The sequence below is a fragment of the Rhinatrema bivittatum genome, chromosome 2 (genome assembly GCF_901001135.1).
Source record: "Rhinatrema bivittatum chromosome 2, aRhiBiv1.1, whole genome shotgun sequence".
In the NCBI taxonomy this organism is placed as follows: domain Eukaryota; kingdom Metazoa; phylum Chordata; class Amphibia; order Gymnophiona; family Rhinatrematidae; genus Rhinatrema; species Rhinatrema bivittatum.
This window is the reverse complement of record NC_042616.1, coordinates 616,131,905-616,150,268: the sequence shown is the minus strand read 5'-3', so window position 1 is coordinate 616,150,268 and position 18,364 is coordinate 616,131,905. Positions and strand designations below refer to the sequence as shown.

Genomic DNA, 18,364 nt, shown 5'->3' with positions numbered 1-18,364 from the left:
GACCGGGGTTTTTTTACATAGAACATTGAACAATAACAATCAACCATTGAACATTATTACAAGGAACATTGAAAGTAACAATAATATTTAACCAAATAACAAATAATCTTATTCATGTATTGAATAGTATGTATGTGTTCAACTTTTTTTTTCAAGCAACTTTAGTAGCGTATATGGTCTGCAGTAAGCGGTTATATAAAGGTGAATAATGACTGTTAAATAGACATGCGAATAAGCAAGTACGGGTATGAAATTGAGTGTTAAGGTGTTAGTGACACCCTGCAATGGTTGTGCATTGGTGCACATCCCTTATTAAATTCCCCCACTTATGTGCTACAGCCGGCATTTGTGGGCATATGCGTGCATACATTATAAATTTGTGCGCACATGTATACATGTTCAGCCTATTTTATAACATGTATGCATATACACACATATGTTATAAAATGGCCATGTCCTTTTATACAAGACGGCATTCACGCACTGCTTTTACAATTTAGGGTCGGATTTTAAAAGAGTTACGCATGTAACTGGCCTTACGCGCACCGGGCGCGTCTAAGTCCTGGGGCTTTACAAAAGGGGCGGTCTGGGGTGGGGCAGGGGTGGGGCCAGAGGCCTCCAACAGAGCGGCCATTGCTGCTGTGTCGGAGGATCGCATGCCAGCAAGCTGCCGCCGCGCGCAACTTGCGCCTGCCCAGAGGCAGGTGCAGAAGGTAAGATAATGAAGGGGTTAGAGTAGGGCTAGGGGAGGAAAAGTTTAGGGGAAGGGGTGGGAAGGTTAGGTTAGGGGTAAGGGAACGGGGAAAGGTAGCGCAGCTTGGTGCACACAAGGTGCACAATTGTGCACCCCCTTGCGCGCACCGACCCCTGATTTTATAGCTTGCGTACACCTGCACGCGCAAGCTATAAAATCAGGCGTACATGTGCGCACGCTGGGTAGCACGCGCACATGTAGGCCGCGCGTGCTTCTTTTAAAATCTACCCCTTAGCTTTTAATTTGGAGCACTGTATCAATCTTCTTCTTGTTCCCTGTTGGAATCACGTTTCTTGTTACTATGCTGGACTGTATTGAGTTAGCTAGTACTGAACTAGTTTGAGCTACTAGGGCTTTTGTGCTACTCTGTAATGCTCTGTTTTCATGCATACTTGTTTCCTGTTTCTGTGTGAATTAAGTTGCTGGTTTCTTTCAGCTCCATTTTACCTTGCTAATAAAAGCACTGCTGTTTATTGCTTTTGAGAAGAAGAAACCTCTCTGTCTTGTTTGTTTGTCTTTAGAAGGCATTCTCGTATGTAAACAAACTCTGTTGTGCCATAGATCTCTCACAGTCCCTTATAGGTTTAGGCTTAGCACTTGAGGTTATTAGTATCATCTCTATGATAGATAAAAATGAATTGCCACATGAAAGCAATGTCAATACAGGAATCCCATTCTCTGTGACTGAGGAGAACAGCGACAGTAGCAGAAGCAGTGGAGGACAGCGAAATATAAATACCACCAGGCACACTCTCATCCACCTGGTGTGGACACAGCAGAACCAAGGGGAGGGAGCTGCAGGGAGAGTGGGGCAGCAGTGGGCATCCTTATACACTCAGCATAGACACAGATAAGTGTAAACTCTGGGGAAGAGAGGGCAGGGCCAGGGCACAGAAATAAAACTCAGAGCCTAAGTTACTTGGACTCCGTGATTGGTTATATATGTACTGACATGAATAAATGAAAACTGGGTAGAGGTATTCATAAACACAGCTCAGGTTGTTAATTACATCACTGGCTTTTAGAGACAGTTCAGAATATGAAATCATACGGCCACAGGCAACCCTCAATGCCATTAACAGACATTAAAAATAGATAAGTATCACTACAAAGATAGCACCATAGAACTTGGAAAGGTATTTCAAACTATGCTTTGATATATATAATTTATTGAGAAATATATATTTGCAACGGACATTTAAATACAAAAATTATATCTAATTACCACTGGCATAATTTCATAATGATGTCTGCTGTTACAGTGTTCCAGTAAATCTTTCCTCTCAAGGTTGGACTCAGGACAGAGGGGGCACTTAAATGTGGGACGTACTCTACAAGAGAAAAACCAAGCAAGTTATGCCGCGTCAGAAAGGATGCTGCTGCTGGCAGAGATGTTTCTGAAAGATAACGTTCTACCTTCTTTATTTTCAGCTCACTGTGACAATAAGTTCCTCACGATTCCAACACTGTACTCAAGGGGTCTGTCTGTTAAAGTTTCATTTTGGAAAGTCAAAAAATCTCATATTTTCAAGACATTAAAATATTCTCATGTTTTTAAAACTCTAATAATAAAATCCCATTTGTTTAAGGAAAACAAAACAATTAAGATGTCAAATGCTTCTTACTGGAAAGTTTTTGGAAATAAAGTCCCATTAAACTGAAGCTAACTGATTCCTCCATTATTGATCTGGTATATATTAAATTACACAAAGCCAATATATTTGACAGGTTGATGCATGTTCCCACTCATAGGAGTTATATATACTGGAAGAAGCTAAATTGGCCAGATCAGTTGGTGTAAACCCACTCTCTCTAGGCTATGTGAGAGATACATATTGCAGAGAAAGATTGAATATGGCTACTTAGTTAGTTTGTGGACTAAGGGTGACTTGTCTCTACTAGAGCCAGCCTTCTGGTTACCTATCTTACCAAACCTTCATAAAGGTAAAATATTCCACAACATACTTATTTTTGGTCTCATATTGTTATCATCTTGAGAGAGAGTACACAGTTTCCTTAATCTGCATATAGACCCTATAGATAAAGCGGTCCTTAAATCACCATGAGAATTAAGGGATGAATGCAGTATGGCATAAATCTAATAAGGTTTCGGGATCTCATCATTCATTTAATGCAGGGCTTCCCAAACCTGTCCTGGGGACCCTACGGCCAGTTGGGTTTTCAGGATATCCACAATGAATATGCAGGAGATAAATGTGCCTATACTGAGTCACCATGATATACAAATGTATCTCCTGCATATTCATTGTGGAAATCCTGAAAACCCGACTGGCTTTGGGGCCCCCAGGACAGGTTTGGGAAGCCCTGCATTAAAGGATAACCATCACTAACTGAGATATCTAAATGCAGAGTAATATTGTTTCAGGTCGAGAAAGGTTTACGGGTAACTTAACCTTGTACAGAAAATTTGTAAACCCTTCTGTGATATATTTGTGGCATAGTCTTGCAAGCCAAAAACAGTTTTGAGTCTTGATAATGAATGAATGTGTGGCCAAAGAGTCTTATTGCATAGTAAACCTCATACCATGTGCATGAGATCACACTTTTGGCAACCCATATGTACTGTCCGTTTTCCATGAAACTACACAAACTACTTTCCTCTGGCAAGATTATGGTAGCCATAAATATTCTTGAAATGGAACAGTAAGATTGAAACTAGAGATGTGCATTCGTTTTTGCCGAATTGGAAAATTGCAACGAAATTGTCCAATTCAGCATGTTTCAGGGAGCCCGAAAAAAAATCAGGATTTTCCTGTTTTTTCGCAAAAATTCGTTTTTCCGATTAGTGCGCACTAACGGGAGTCAGTGCGCGCTAACTCCCCATTAGTGCGCGCTAAGTCCTGTTAGTGCGCACTAACAAAAAGTAACAAAAACTAACAAAATCTAACGGTTTTTGTTAGTGCGCACTAACGGGGAGTTAGTGCGCGCTAACTGGGAGTTAGCGCGCACTAACTAAAAATCGATTTTTCGCGAAAAAAAAGACCCGAACCGAAACAAAACGACATTTTCCATGGCGGCCGAAAAACGAAGAACGACACGAACACAAAAAACGATGCACATCTCTAGTAATATCATTGCAGGAATGTTCTGCATAGTTGAACCTTGCAAAGTGGGAAGATACATGAATTTCCTGAAAATAGTGTTTATGAAATTGTCATTTTAGAAAATATATACATGTAGCAGAGTATCTTGTGGTTCAGTGTGTTCTGCCCGAACAAATACTGAATGAGGGCCAGTAGTAACCCCAGATGATGTGACTTTCTTCTATCTGGGGTAGAAAGAAAAAATTTGGTTGAAAGGTTCATGCACTTCAGAAGGGACTAGGTTTTCCCCATAGATTTTACTGAAGACCATTCCAGCAGTAGCAGGTTTATGGGGGTCTAGTGGTTTTGGTGATTGATAGGATGGTTCATCCCCTAAGGAATGAATCAGTGGTGCAATGTTAGAAAAGGAGGACTGCTAGAGGCCTGAGGGGTGTCGTGGATGAGGAAGCTGGAGACAGGAAGTAAGAGGCTGCTTGCTCTCTGGGCTCTGGGATAGGAGAAGGCAAGTGTCCTTGTCTCCTGTCCACTGAGAGAGAGAGTGCCCTGATTTCTCATCCGGTTGGAGGGCAAGTACAAGAGAAATTCAGCCAAAAGGACTCTGGAGGGTTTCTTTTCCTAAGTTTCATGGGAGAAAGAGACTCGTCTGTAAGACTGAATGTACCATCAGGTGTTTGCTACTGTTTGCTTTGGAAAGAGGACCTTTGAATTCTGAGAGGGTATCTGGGGAGAAGGAGACCATTAGGAGTAAAGGGAAGACCCACTTTCCACAGTGCATGAGGATTAGCATTTTGAGATTGTGTACTATGTAAGAAGCTGTTTTTCTACTTTACGTATTTTGGACTATCTCTATTTTATTTATACCTGCTGGACTTATATTTTATCTTCAGTAAACTTTATTCTTGTTTTGGAACACAGCACTTGATGCAAGGATTGTTTTATCTGAATGTGATTCCCTGGGAGCTACAGGTTATCCTGTCCTCCATAGTACAAAGTGTGTGTGTGTATGTCGGGGGAGGTCAAGACACTGCAATAAGTTGTCACTGCTCAGCAATCTCTGAAGTCAGAGCAGAGGAAGATAGGGAACTGGGGAGAGTCTACCTACTGTAATGGGAGGTACAACCCATTACTCAGTTTAAAGGGGAGTGAAGCAAAAGAGAAAGTCAGTATAGACAAAACATGGGATGAGGGAGGGGATGACTACACCTCCCAGAGGGCCACAGGGCTAAGGGAAAAGGAAGTTGCGCAAGGCCAGGAACCAGGTGGTGACCTGATTATGAGGGAGCTATTGGACATACAAAGCTGGTGGGGAAACCAAACGGAGGAAGGCAGCATTGGGAGAGGAGGGGAAGTGACTGGTATGTGATGGCAGTGGGTGGAGAAGGAAAGGTTGAGGTTCTTGATACAGAAATGTGAGTTATTTAGCTTTCATATTTCCTACAAAGGGGTAGGTGGCAATCCTCCCCAGCTAGGGAGACGTAACCGGGCTGGGGGCAGGGCAGGGCAGCCAGTTTCGAACTGCCATATAGTAATTAATTGTGTTGACGACAAGACTGAACTGTTGTGCATTTAACTACTGGGGCTGGGGAAAGACAGCCCGCACTGAACTGCTGCGCATTTAAAATATCAGGGCTGGGGCAAGACAGCAGGGATTGGCTGTCTGCAAATGATGGTACAGCAAGGGAGAACTAGTGCTAATCAGGACTCGACTGTGCTTCTAGCCCCATTCCGGCTCCGTTGGTCATAGGATCCTACAGAGGGAACTAGCCTGTGGAAGTGCAAGCAGCGGAATTCGACCCCAGCGGGTTCCTGCACTACATATATGCATTTTCTGCATTTACACAAAATAAGAACTCCAAAGACAATCCATACTGAAAAGAGCATACTTCTGAATGCAGGAAAATTAGAGAAAAGTATGGATAAGAAAACAGTATGTTTGTGCTCAGAGAGGGAAGTAGAAAGGCGAGAGAAAAAAAAGACTCATTTCTACTATACTTTTTGGTTGTAGATTTAGGAAATGTTCATACAAAGAACATCACACTGAAGAGGAGGGTTGAACCCAATAAAGTCCCCCTGTAAAACAGCAACATGCTCAACCCATGACAATGAATTGTTTTGTGACATCACCGAGTGAATGCAAGTGAAAACTGAATTGTTGATTAACAAGCTCTTGTCACACACCAATCTTTTACAGACCACTGAGTAAGTCATTATGGGGGTAATTTTCAAAACTGTCCATATTGGTACAAAGGCTGCAGGTACTTTTACCAATGGGCTTTGTACCAGTTTTTAAAGGGAAAGCAGGAGCAGATGTTCCCTTTGCAAATTGCCTTGGGAACAAATATCCACTGATATTTGCAGCTGCTTTTTTCTGTAGGTTCTTGTGCTGAGGAAAACAATCCGTATGACTTTGAAAATGCAAAACTACATGCGTTGTTGCCTCCCTGACCTAACCCCCATCCTCGGGAATGCCTCAACACCAATGGGGGTTGCATGGCAACACACACAGTTTCAAACTGCCAATTTGTCAAGGTAAATTGGCATTTAGCCAGGCAAATAGCTTTCAAAACATGCCCACCCCATTATGAAATACCCTCTCCTTGCGATAACAGCTTTGCAAGTAACTTTGTAATGCAGAGGAAGAAAGAGGGATTGGCAGTACCTGCTTTTAACATCCACTTTTCGGTAGTCTCAGTTTAAAACAAAAAATAAAAATGGAGGAAAATGCACAGAAAAACTCCCAAAGAGTTTCCCAGGATATCATACATTTTCATTGATTAGTCTTCATAAACTCCAAAACCTTTGGGTTCTCTCAATACACAGTTGTAATTTTTTTTTTTTTTTTTTTTATAGGGGATACAACCAAACTGTGCTTTCCTGGGTGCTGGATGGCGATTAATGTTGAAAAATCAGTTACAGGTCACTTAGAATAACATTACTAGCCGCATAGTAGGAAAAAGGATTAAATTTGATTACTTACCTCCTATTCTCTTGAAACGAATGAAACGTAGACAAATCATTTAGGCTATCACTATCGGATGTTTCGGTACTATTACTGAAAACATTTATAGTCAATATAGAGGAGCAGAGAAAAACAGAAACACGTTTAGGAGAAAAAAACAGTTTAGTTAGTGACTCCTTTTTAGAAGAACAGGAAATTGCCTAAGAGAATAAATATGCAGTTGTGAAATCAATAGAAATAGAAGTTAAAAGGACAAGTTTTATCCCCTACAAGACAGAAACTTTAGCATCCAGCCAGGTGAAAGTGCCTTCCTGGCTGAATACTAGTTTAAACAATAGTGCGCTAGCAAACTATCTTCCAAATCATGTTCCGCAATTGTCAGGAAATGATAAAGTCAATTGATCTTCTCTTTTAACAAAACAGAGAGAGAGCAGAACTTGGCAACAACTCATTGGGAACAAAACTGATATAGGCAGGAGCTGAGGAGGGCCAATTTGAACTGGTTTACTGGGAAATGGCTATATTTTTTTCTTTCATAAACTATCATCCAACCAATAAGGAAGCCGTGCCTGACTGGGCATTTGGGTTGCCCTTGCTTTAAGCAACTGCATGAAAGTTGACCTGTAACACATGTATTAATAAATCAGTGTTACAGTCATAATCAGTCAAGCAGCATGTTTGACAATCTCCGAAGACTGCAGGATCTGCACCCATCCCAGTTTTAAAAAAAAACTCCTTATGCTGTCGCTTTGTCTGAATGTGTGTGTACACCTTATCTCCCAAACCAACCTACAGCAACCACTTTTTCAGAATAGGCTAGAAACTGGAATAAGAGTTCTCCCATAAAACCTATGGCTCCTGCCCCCAAACTGCAGAACATTACTTTTCCCCCATTAAACTTACGGATTGGCTCTGGCCCAAAACTGAAATAAAAAAAAAGGAGGGCGACCACAGCAGCATGGGACCCTTCCAGTGCTCTGTCTGACCTCCTCCTAAGGACAGCCCTGTCCAGGGGAAGCAGTGTGACTGGACTTAAACCAGCTTATAACATGTTTTACAATTGTAGGGTTTGGTTTTGTTTTTAGGGGGGAAAAAAGTGCTCAAACAAAATTCTGTGCAATTCTTTTCCAACTTGTTGAACTCTTCATTTAGAAAACAGTGTTGACTGGTCACCCACCTGTTGCCTACAGAGTCCTGGAAGAGCTGGAGTTCTGGATGTTCTGGGACACTGCCAAATTCTTCCTGGTATTTCTTGCAGGACTTGTAATGGCGCCTCATCATGTACAATTTAACCTGCAAACAAATCTCTATACTTATTTGATTTCTTGGTAGTCAAGATTTATCACATAACTAGAACAAATTCTCCTCTGGTTCAGTGCATGTTCAACAGTTCTATTAGCCTGCAAATCACTAAAACTGCATCTCCTTGTAATTCTTTGCTTTCTTTTGTAGACTCCTCGATGAGAGGGGCTGGATCTTTCTGCAAGTTTGCTCAGAAAACAAGCGTCACTATATTCAGATCAGGTATTTTATTACCATTCAGATTTAATGCAATAAACTGCAATGTCATGCATTTGGGGCAGAGAAATCAAAAAAAGCAGTACTTGATATAGGGTAGGGTAATAAAATTACACAAAACAGAAAATAGATCTCAAGGTTATCATATCAGATCACCTCAGGACAGCCAAATAGTGTAGCAAGGCAATGGCGAGAGCCAGAATAATGCTAGAGTGCATGGTGAGAAGTATTCCCAGTAGAAAAAAGAGTTGATAATGCCTGTCAGTGAGACCTTATCTGGAGTCTTTTGTCCATTTCTGGAAGTCATATATTTTTGGAAGGGTATAGGCTGAGTGGATACAGACCAGAAGATGGTTACCAAAATAAACCTCATGAAATGAAACATGGAGGCCAATGGATTAAGTCATGTGAAATTCAGCCAATATGTTAACTCTTGCAAAACTCTGTGTTAAACACCTAGTGTATTAAAGGGCATTAATCCCAGAGTTCTGCAGGACATAGAGTAATGTCACCACTGCCAGTAATGCATCAAAGTTATTGGAGATGAAAATGTGCAGCCCAATGTGGGCTGTGGAGTTCCCCCTCCTCCTGCCTGAAAAAGGATGCATTGCAAGTGAGCCCCCTACCCTTACTCCCCATCCCACACCCCCCAAACTATGGCTCCCACTGGCATCCAAGTTCACCCTCTCCACACCCAGCCAACATCATCTGAAATTATCTGATGTTTGACTGGGGCCGAAGGAAGTCGACCTCCTCCCTCTTATCTCACAGGGGCAAAAACTCAAAATGGCATTGGCTAATCTTATGAGGTCTTTTGCCCTGCAACACAAATCAGGTTGCTTACCATGATTTGTATTAACCCCCTTTTTAATATGAATAAGCTGCTTTCAATAAATAGTGTGTACTAGACTAATGCACAAGTATATTAAGGTTAATGTAGCTTTTTAACATATGCTAACACTATGGCTGTCTTAATGCACTTGAGAAAATTAGTTCCTTAAAGAGCTAAATAGAAGGCACAAATGAGAGAGGGAAATATGATATAAAAATTCAAATACTTCAAAAGGTATTAATATTGCATATGCAGCAAGCATTTTTCATTGGAAAGGACATTTTAAGAAAAGGAATTATGGCATGTGGCTTAAAGAGTGTAGACTCAGGAGTAATATAAGGAAATATTACTTCACAGAAAAGGTAGTGGATACTTGAAACAGTCTCCCAGCGGAAATGGTGGATGCCATAACAGCAACAGAATTCAAGAAAGTTAGGATGAGCCCAGAGGATCCTTAGATGTGAGAGTACAAGGGAAAACTTAATATAAGGTAGGCTCTGTGGCATTGCATCAGGAATTGGCAGACTTGACAAAACACAGAAAATAAGAGTAATTAAAGACTGCAGGCCTAGGTCCAGGGTGTTTCTGAAAAGTTTAAACTTTAAATTGTATATAATAAGGAAAAATAAGAAATGCAAAGCCCTTTCACTGTTTTGTGACTTTAACAAGTCTCTGCTTCATTGTACTGTATCGTGTATTTTACAGCTAATCAAGCCTGCAATTCGCATACACTAAAATGTGTGTAAACCAGAACAGCACTGCACAAATTATCAGGCCGATACAGTAAGGACGCGTAAGAAAGAGTGCGGCAGTGCCGGGCGCACCCGCGTGTGCCGCACGCACAGTTTAGATCACATACCGCTCGATACAGTATTTAAATGACACGCAAATACAAGCCGCGTCCATGAACCGTCCATGAAGCGCAATCCATTTTACTGTATAGAGCGCTATACAGCGCCTATACAATATCCTGGGTGCGCTGGTACCTGTCATTTCAAATGACATTTGAAATGACAGGTACCAGGAAGTGGATGGTTCACCTGTGCGCGCAGCTCCGATTTTCCGCCTCCTTCGGACGGGCAAGAGACGAAATTTCACGGGCAAACTTGCTCCCAGCCCCCGCTCACCTGCCCTGGCCACGGCCACGCAAGCCCCCAGCAGCAGAAGGGCGTCCATGGGTGCCGGTCTCCCGTGCGGGCGCGCTGACAGCTCCGGAGCAGCCCCAGTCCTCTCTCCCCTCCTCCCGAGCCCCCGCCGGCGAAGGTGCATGAACGCCCGCCTGTACGTGCATGAGCACATGCCGTGACCTCGGACGTCCAACCGGGCGCTCAGGTCACGGCGTGCGCTCATGCACTTTCGCTGCCTTGAGCGCCCTGTACGTGCATGAGCGCACGCCGTGACCTCGGACGTCCAGCCGGGCGCTCATGCACCTTCGCTGGCGGGGGCTGCTGGAAGCCGCCCCTCACATGGGGAGCGCCCGATCCACCCCAGGCTGCTGAAGCTGCTCTCGCCGCCGGCTGCCCCCGGGAGGCAGGGGAGCCGCGGTGCGCGCCTCGGGAGGAGGGGAGAGAGGACTGGGGCTGCTCTGGAGCAGTTCTTGTTTCTGCTGGCGACGTATCTGTTTGTCATTCAAAAGAAAATTCACATGCAGTAAGTTTGTTACAATTTATTCACTATTTGCTTTAATAACATGTCGAGTCGTTTTCTCTCTTTTGTTCCTGGCTGACAGCTTAATAGCATCATTTCAGCTTTAGTATTGCTGCCACTTTAGTAATTATTTCTCCTTTGCAGTGAGTTTTAACACTGTTCATTTTTGAATTTCGTCTCTCTCTCTGCTAAGTTCACCACACTAACGCCAGGGTAAGGGTAGGCGGTAAATTAGCAGGTTAAAGACGCGGCAAAACAGCGGGTTAAAAAGGCGATAATCGGGCCGCACGTTACTGTATCGGAGGGAATAGCTAATCCGATCGTTTACATATCATATACATGCCGCGGGCGGAAAGGGATATGCGTCGGTTTCAGGAAGCGGTAAGGATTGGTAAAAACGGATAGTGAATCACGGGTTAGACTTACGCGGTCAAATTGTGGGTACAAAGCAGGTTAGAAACAGGGTAACCGCGGCCACGCTTTACTGTATCAGCCTGTATGTAAATAATTCCTCCTTCTAAACTAGCTCAGCTGCATTATACAGTACATAGTCATTGGCTATTGGGTAGTTTGAAAGATACTGATCAAATTTTAGCTGAAAATATACTCGGTATCCTATGGTAAAATACTTGGGTATTTGGTGTGTAGAACAATAAGATTTATTTGTACTATACCATTTTTACATAAAATCTAAATGGTGACAGAATAGTCTAAACTAAAAGCTAAAAAATTCAGAAGGTCATAAAGACCTTACAATATAAAAGACACCCTAGACACACAAAACACAGAAGCATTTTAGATAAGGGACTATCAAAGTGTTATGATTGGCGGCTTGCAGGGCAGTCCCACAAGCCGCCTCACTCACCCCCAATGTCGCCTGAGCCCTCCTATGGACATTGCTTCAAACTACTAAAGCTGTTCTGCCGTGCTTCCACGTCACCCTGCTGCCACTCCTCCTGGCTTTTTCTAGGCATGCACGCGCCCAACGTCCACAATCTTAAAGGACCCATGGTGGGAAGGCAGTCATGGTGCTGTATGATGACATCACAGATGACCTCCTATTTAAGGCTCCTTCAGAGGAGCATCAGACACCTTAGCAATGGGTCTCCTGCTTAGAGCAGTGCATGTTGCTCCCATGTTCCCGATTGTTCCTGCGATCCTGTGCTTCAGCCTTGACTTGCTCAGTCTGCCTTGTCCAGCCTTGCTTTACCCAGCCTGTCTTGACTAGTCTTGCTCTGCCCATCCGGCTCATCCAGTGTCTCTTGTATGTCTTCATCCACCCATCCTTGACATGATCTTCTGAAACTGACCTCTTCCTTTGGACCTGGCTATGCTTGCCTGCCACCTGGACCTGACCTCTTCCATTGTACCCTGTCTATGCTTGTCTGCTGCCTGCTTCAACCCTTGGTCTGGCTCTAGTTATTCAGAAAGAAGGTTTTACCCCTGCTCCAAATTAATTCAGAGGGATGAGATACTGGACTTCCCTTTTCTCTTAACCTTCTGAACAAAATGTTCTGATATGTGTGCCTGTGTCTGAGACCAACATGGAGACTATGATTGACCCAGAATCCTCTGCTGCCTTGGCCTGCTTGCAGTTCTGGCCATGGGAACCTTAAATGCCCTATTGACCCTAATTTGGAGAAATTCCAGGAGACATCTGGATAGCAGCCGGAGCTGTCTAAAACTTGTGATGGAGGGTCATGGGGTCACAAACAAAAACAAAAACCAGAAGGACAAGATTAGAATCTCACATGCTAACATTTTAATTATGGTGGCACTTGAGCCTTGGAAATCGCCCTGAGGGTGAAAAACTGACAGGACAAAGGACTAACAGAAGATTGATGTAAACATCAGGCAAGTGGGCCCCAATTTGGGAGGAGGGTCAGGATAACATAGGTTTAATTCATCTTGTTTTGAGATAAGAAACTGTGTACGTGATACTCCCATAGCTTCATGCAACTTGGTGATTATTGTATGTTTTGCCTATAAAAAGCAGCACTCACTGACATACAAAGAGAGTTAGAGTAGTGCTTCTCCTGAGCATCTAGACAGAGAGAACTGCTGTGACTCTGTACCACCCAAGCGTATCTGCATTGCTTATTGATATGCAATAAAAAAAATTGATATTTGTTTCTACTAAATTTGGTATGGTATCCTTGTGTCCGTGGAGAAGCGCCTTAAGTGTGTTTGGCGCTTAACAGTTCTCGAGCTTCTCTCACCAAAAACCAGGACTATATCACTGTGGCCACTCCTAAAGTGAAGTGCCCTAACAAATATTTTATTTATTTATTTTTTATTTTATTTAAAAGTTCTTTTATACCACCTCCTCCGAAGTTCGGAGCAGTTTACAAAGAAAACATTCATTAAATTCTGAAAAAAAAAATAGAATAAATCAATTAAAAAACACATAAAAATAGAGATAAAATTAAAATATATAAAACTAGAAACAATACTGGCTAAATAGAAATGGGCAGGGAGTCGACAGAGAAAATGAGGAAGCGAAAAAATCCAAAGGAAGCATGTTAGGCAGGTTAAGGGCTAGAAAATTCAGAGAAAGTGGATTGGAAAAGGTATGTTTTGACTGCTTTTTTTAATTCTTTGGTATCAGTGATATGAAGAATATTCCTGATAATAGGGCCTGCATTGGAAAAAGATCTTTCACGGGTAATAATGAGCCTGGTGGATTTTGGAGAAGGTACCTGTAATGATTTTGAGATCTTAGAGCATGGGAAGGGGTATATAAGTGTAAAGTGGAGGAAAGCCAGCAGTTTTTATTGTGAATTAAGTTATGAGTAGTTTTGTTTACTCACTTTTTACTCACCATAACATTTCCTCTGCAGGAAGGAATATACCCGCTTCTACATTTCTTCTGTAGGGATCCTCTTAGTCCCCTACTACATTTGGGTAGAAGAATGCACCAGCTGATGTGGGACAGTTTAGGGATAAAGTGTTTGCAGCTCCCCCATGGCTCTAGCACTTAGAGCCAAGGCACCATTTTACCGTTTGGATTCCCCTTTTCTTTTTGGAGAGGCAGCATGTCCTGTGCTGTTCTCTAATTTTTCCATTAGTTAATTTCTGTCTCCATGGAGCATATTATTTTTGGATCTGAGTTTCTTTCCATACTCCCAATCCACCTTAGAGTCATCTATTAATTTCTTTAATTTTAGAGTGCCCAGCAACTTGGGACTCAGTAAAGCTAATCTGATTTTCACTCTACAATTTAAATGCAAAAAGGTCTGAAAAGCAAGAGGTATGTGAGATCACAAAGATCCAAGGAGAGGATGACTTTTGGCCATTGTAATGAGAGGAAAAAAAAAGAGAGGGGTGAACAGAGTTGGAGTGGACCGCAATTGGGCCCATGAACATCTACAAAAGACAAGGAATAGAGGAGTTACAGGAATCATCAGGATATTAACTTAACTTAAAGGCTATTAAAAGTCATTGATTTAAAGAACTACATCAATTGGCTTTACCATCTGATTTATTAAAAGACTGAAAGAAGTCACAAACTTACTAAAAAGCATTTGTACCATCAAACTGAATTAACTTAGCTGTAAAGAACTTTATTTCATCAATTGCTCATTATTTTGTTTTTGAAAGTACCATGTGGAACCTTACAATTTAAAACAAGTTCCTCTGACACTGCCTCTGCTATACATAACGGGCCAGATTTTAAAAGCCCTATGCGCAAAAATCCAGAGGATTTACGCTCGCAGGGGGAGTTAAGCGCCGGGACTATTTTAAAAAGGCCCGGCGACGCGCATAAAGCCCCGGGATGCATGTAAGTCCCGGGGCTTTACTAAAGGGGGTGGTCCGTGGGTGGGGCGGGGCAGGGACAGAGGCCTCCGACACGGCGGCCATTGCTGCTGTGTTGAAGGATCTCGTGCCGGCAGGCTGCCGGCCCGCACAACTTGTACCTGCCCGGAAGCAGGCGTAAATGATAAGATAATTTTTTTGGGGGGGGTGTTAGAGTAGGGCTAGAGGGGGGAAAGGTTAGGATGGGAAGGTTAGGTTAGGGGAAGGAACGGGGGAAGGCAATGCGGCTCACCACACACAAGGTGCACAATTGTGCACCCCCTTGCACGCATCGACACCTGATTTTATAATTTTAGCGCGCCGACATGGCAAGTTATAAAATCGGGCGTACATGTGTGCATACCAGGTAGCGCGCTCACATGTACGCCATGCGCACTCCTTTTAAAATCTACCCCAATGGTTTTTTGGACTTCTCTGTCTTATGTACTTTATCTCCTTTATTTACTTTACCCATATTTAATTTTGATGGTTTCAACTGTAAGGGAATTGTTTCCCTTCAGGTCCCTCCCAACACAGCTCCTACGGCGAAACCCGGCTGTGTCAGGGGACTGTATTTTATGAAAGTGAAAGCTACCCTGAAGATATAATTGGAACACTATTTCTTTGATTTACTTGGAGCAGCTTTATCTCTTTGGTCGCACATCTTGCTTTGTTTGGATATTCTCCCTTGTCTGACGATGTTTACGCATCTATTTTGTATATGAGGGTTGAAGAGTCCAGGCTGAAGAAAGGTGTGGCAAGAGAGACTGGACCTAATGCTTAATAAACCCATGCTTACTTGACTCCACTTATGTTCCTTCTGGAAGGAAACAACTGTTCCTTCAGACTGCATTTTTCTAACTTAGTGAAACAGACTGAAGAGCTGCTCCTGAAGTTTACATTTCTCTCTTGAAAGTGTGTGAGAAGGGACTATTTTCTCTTTTGTTTTTCACTTATTTGGAACTGTTTTATGTAGAGATTCTCTGAGGTATTAGTAAGTGAGAGTATAATTGCTAGTTCTTATTGCTTTATATTTTGGTATCCGAGAGCTATATATGTATATGTGCTGCTCTTTGTTCTTCACTTGAATTCCCTGAATTGCTTAAGTAAAGTTGAAGTTATTTGTATTTCTCTGTGTGGTTGTTGTGTTTTGGAATAAGTGTATTGGGGTCTAAAGGTTGCTTTTGCAGAGTATTGTTCCTCCATAGGGAAAAACCTGAATTTGTCAACAGATAAGATGGAGAAGGAAGTAAATCAGGACATGGAACAAAGATTGTGAGGAGACATTATCTTCCCCTTCTCCCTATAAGGTAAACAAACCCATTTGTCATATTTTGGTATTTGCGGTTCATACATATGTTTGTGGGTTTTTCTCAATTGGTGACCCACATTCCTTGACTAATAAAATATACGGGGGTGGGGGGGATTACAAAAGCTCTGCATATTTTATTTCAGGTACACCTTTGTTTTTTTGTTTTTTTTAATTCCCTTCCCTGAGTTCATTCTTCTGCCCCTCAGATCTGTACAAGCTTATTTTGATTTTAATATGAAATAGATCTTCAGAGGGATAGCTGTGTTAGTCTGGTGTAGCAAAAATAATAAGAGGCAAGAGGCACCTTATAGACTAACCAGTTTATTGAGGCATGAGGGTTCAAGGACAGAGTCCACTTCATCAGATGCATGAAGTGTAGTACAGAGGTGGGTAAAATATATGGGGATGGGGAGCGGGGGGAGGGGATACAAACCAAAGAAAAGGCACTGAATTAGGCAGGCAGGGTGTGGAAGCAGAGTTTTAATAGCGCTATAGTCCAGCCTACTGACAACTGAGGTAAGTGTGAGAAGATGGAATGATCTGAGATCAGTTAAGTTCCTATCAGGTCAATACAGTAAAGTGTGGCTGCAGTTACCCTGTTTCTAACCCGCCTTTTACTCACAATTTGGCCACGTTAGCCCAACCCACGATTCACTATCCCCTTTAACCCGTTCTTACCGCCTCTTTAAATCAACGCGTAACCCCTTCCGCCCGCGGCATTTATATTAGACATAAACGATCGGATTAGCTATTCCCTCCCATTCAGTAACGCGTGCCCCAACTATCGCCTTTTTAACCTGGAGTTTACCCGTGCGTTTAAGCTGCTCATTTACCACCTACCCCTACCTCTGCGTTAGAGGCAGGGGTAAGGGTAGACGGCAAACTTTCTCCCAAAGAAACCTAAAAACCTAAAATCCCCTCCTCCCGAAGCTACTCGACATGTTATCAACTTACTTTTTGTTGCTTTCAGCCCCTCCAACCTTCTCTGCCGTCCTCTGGAGGGGGCAGCCGGCGGCGAAAGCAGCTTGCAGCGGTCCCCCCCCGCGCGCAAGTCCCGGTTCTCCTGGGAGCCAGCTCGACTTCTGGCTGACAGCTAAACCCCCCCCCCCCCCCAAAAGACTGCTGAGTTACGGTCTTGGAAGCGAAGTAAAGCATACTTTCATTGGCTTGAGCGCCCGTCAATTTGGGCGCTCAAGCCCATGAAAGTACGCTTCGCTTCACCCAATCTCGACCCCGCCACCTTGTCTAACTACAGACCTGTCTCTAACCTCCCCTTCCTAGCTAAAATCCTTGAAAAACTAGTCAACTCTCGGCTTTCTGATCACCTTGAACTAAACAATATCCTCCCACCCACACAACATGGTTTCAGGAAACATCTTAGTACTGAAACTTTACTGCTCTCCCTTCATGATACACTCATCAGAGGTACTGACTCAGGTTCCTCTTACCTAATTGCCATGCTTGACATCTCGGCTGCGTTCGACACAGTCAATCACGATGTCCTCCTCAACATCCTCAGGAGTATTGGGATCTCTGGCAATGCCCTCTCCTGGATACAATCATATCTCCAAAATCGCTTCTTCACTGTCTTTGTGGATAATAATGAATCTGACCCCATTAGTCTGCCCCAGGTTGTTCCCCAAGGCTCCTCCCTCTCCTCTACCCTCTTCAATATATACATGCTTCCTCTCACCACACTGCTCACTAACCTGCACATCAAGCATTTCATTTATGCTGACGATGTGCAAATCATCTTCCCATTTTCTGACTCCCTCCAAACTGCCCTACATAACTGGGAATCCTGCCTTTCCTCCATCACCCAAGTTCTTAATGACATGCACCTAGCTTTAAATCCCAACAAAACTGAACTTTTAATCATATCTAACAAGCAACCACTTCCAGACATTCCACTTACACACTCATCCTCCTCTTTCCCCACACATGTTCGCAATTTAGGTGTACTTATCGATAATCACCTCACTTTTAAATCATTCATTAACTCTATCATTAAGGAATGTTATTATAAGCTATAAACGATAAAAAAACTCAGACCTCTTCTCCATTTCACGGATTTCCGCACTGTACTTCAGGCTATTATTCTATCCAAAATAGACTATTGTAACGCACTCCTCCTTGGCATCCCCGCCTCATACACCAAGCCTTTACAACTTTTACAAAATGCCGCCGCTCGTATACTATCAAACTCCAAAAAGAAGGACCATATCACTCCCATACTCATCAATCTCCACTGGCTCCCTATACATTCCCGAATTCTTTATAAGGCACTCTCCATCATCCACAAAAGTCTACTAAACTCCAACCTCAATTGGATCAACCCCCCACTCATCCCTCGGACCTCCAACAGACCCACCCGCACAGCTCTACAAGGAACTCTACGTTCCCAATCCATTAAAGCTTTCAAACTCTCCTCCACCATAAGCAGAGCTTTTTCTCTAGCCGGTCCCACTATTTGGAACTCCTT

General features: G+C 42.9%; 1 protein-coding gene across 4 annotated transcripts in view; it reads right to left on the bottom strand.

Moving 5' to 3' along the window:
- Nucleotides 1-18,364, bottom strand: part of LOC115085321 (E3 ubiquitin-protein ligase RNF138-like) — a 90,781-nt gene that overhangs the window by 52,663 nt on the left and 19,754 nt on the right. For 2 of the 4 annotated variants that reach the window (XR_003854805.1, XM_029591190.1), the window contains exons 4-6: nucleotides 7,956-8,071; nucleotides 6,797-6,871; nucleotides 1,980-2,085 (exon numbers count right to left, since the gene is read on the bottom strand). Coding sequence is in view for 3 of the 4 variants with exons in the window: in XM_029591190.1 (XP_029447050.1) it covers nucleotides 1,980-2,085; nucleotides 6,797-6,871; nucleotides 7,956-8,071 (297 nt within the window). In the remaining variant the exon portion in view is untranslated. The remainder of the gene's footprint in view (nucleotides 1-1,979; nucleotides 2,086-6,796; nucleotides 6,872-7,955; nucleotides 8,072-18,364) is intronic. The other 2 variants (XM_029591192.1, XM_029591191.1) reach the window with 1 other exon arrangement.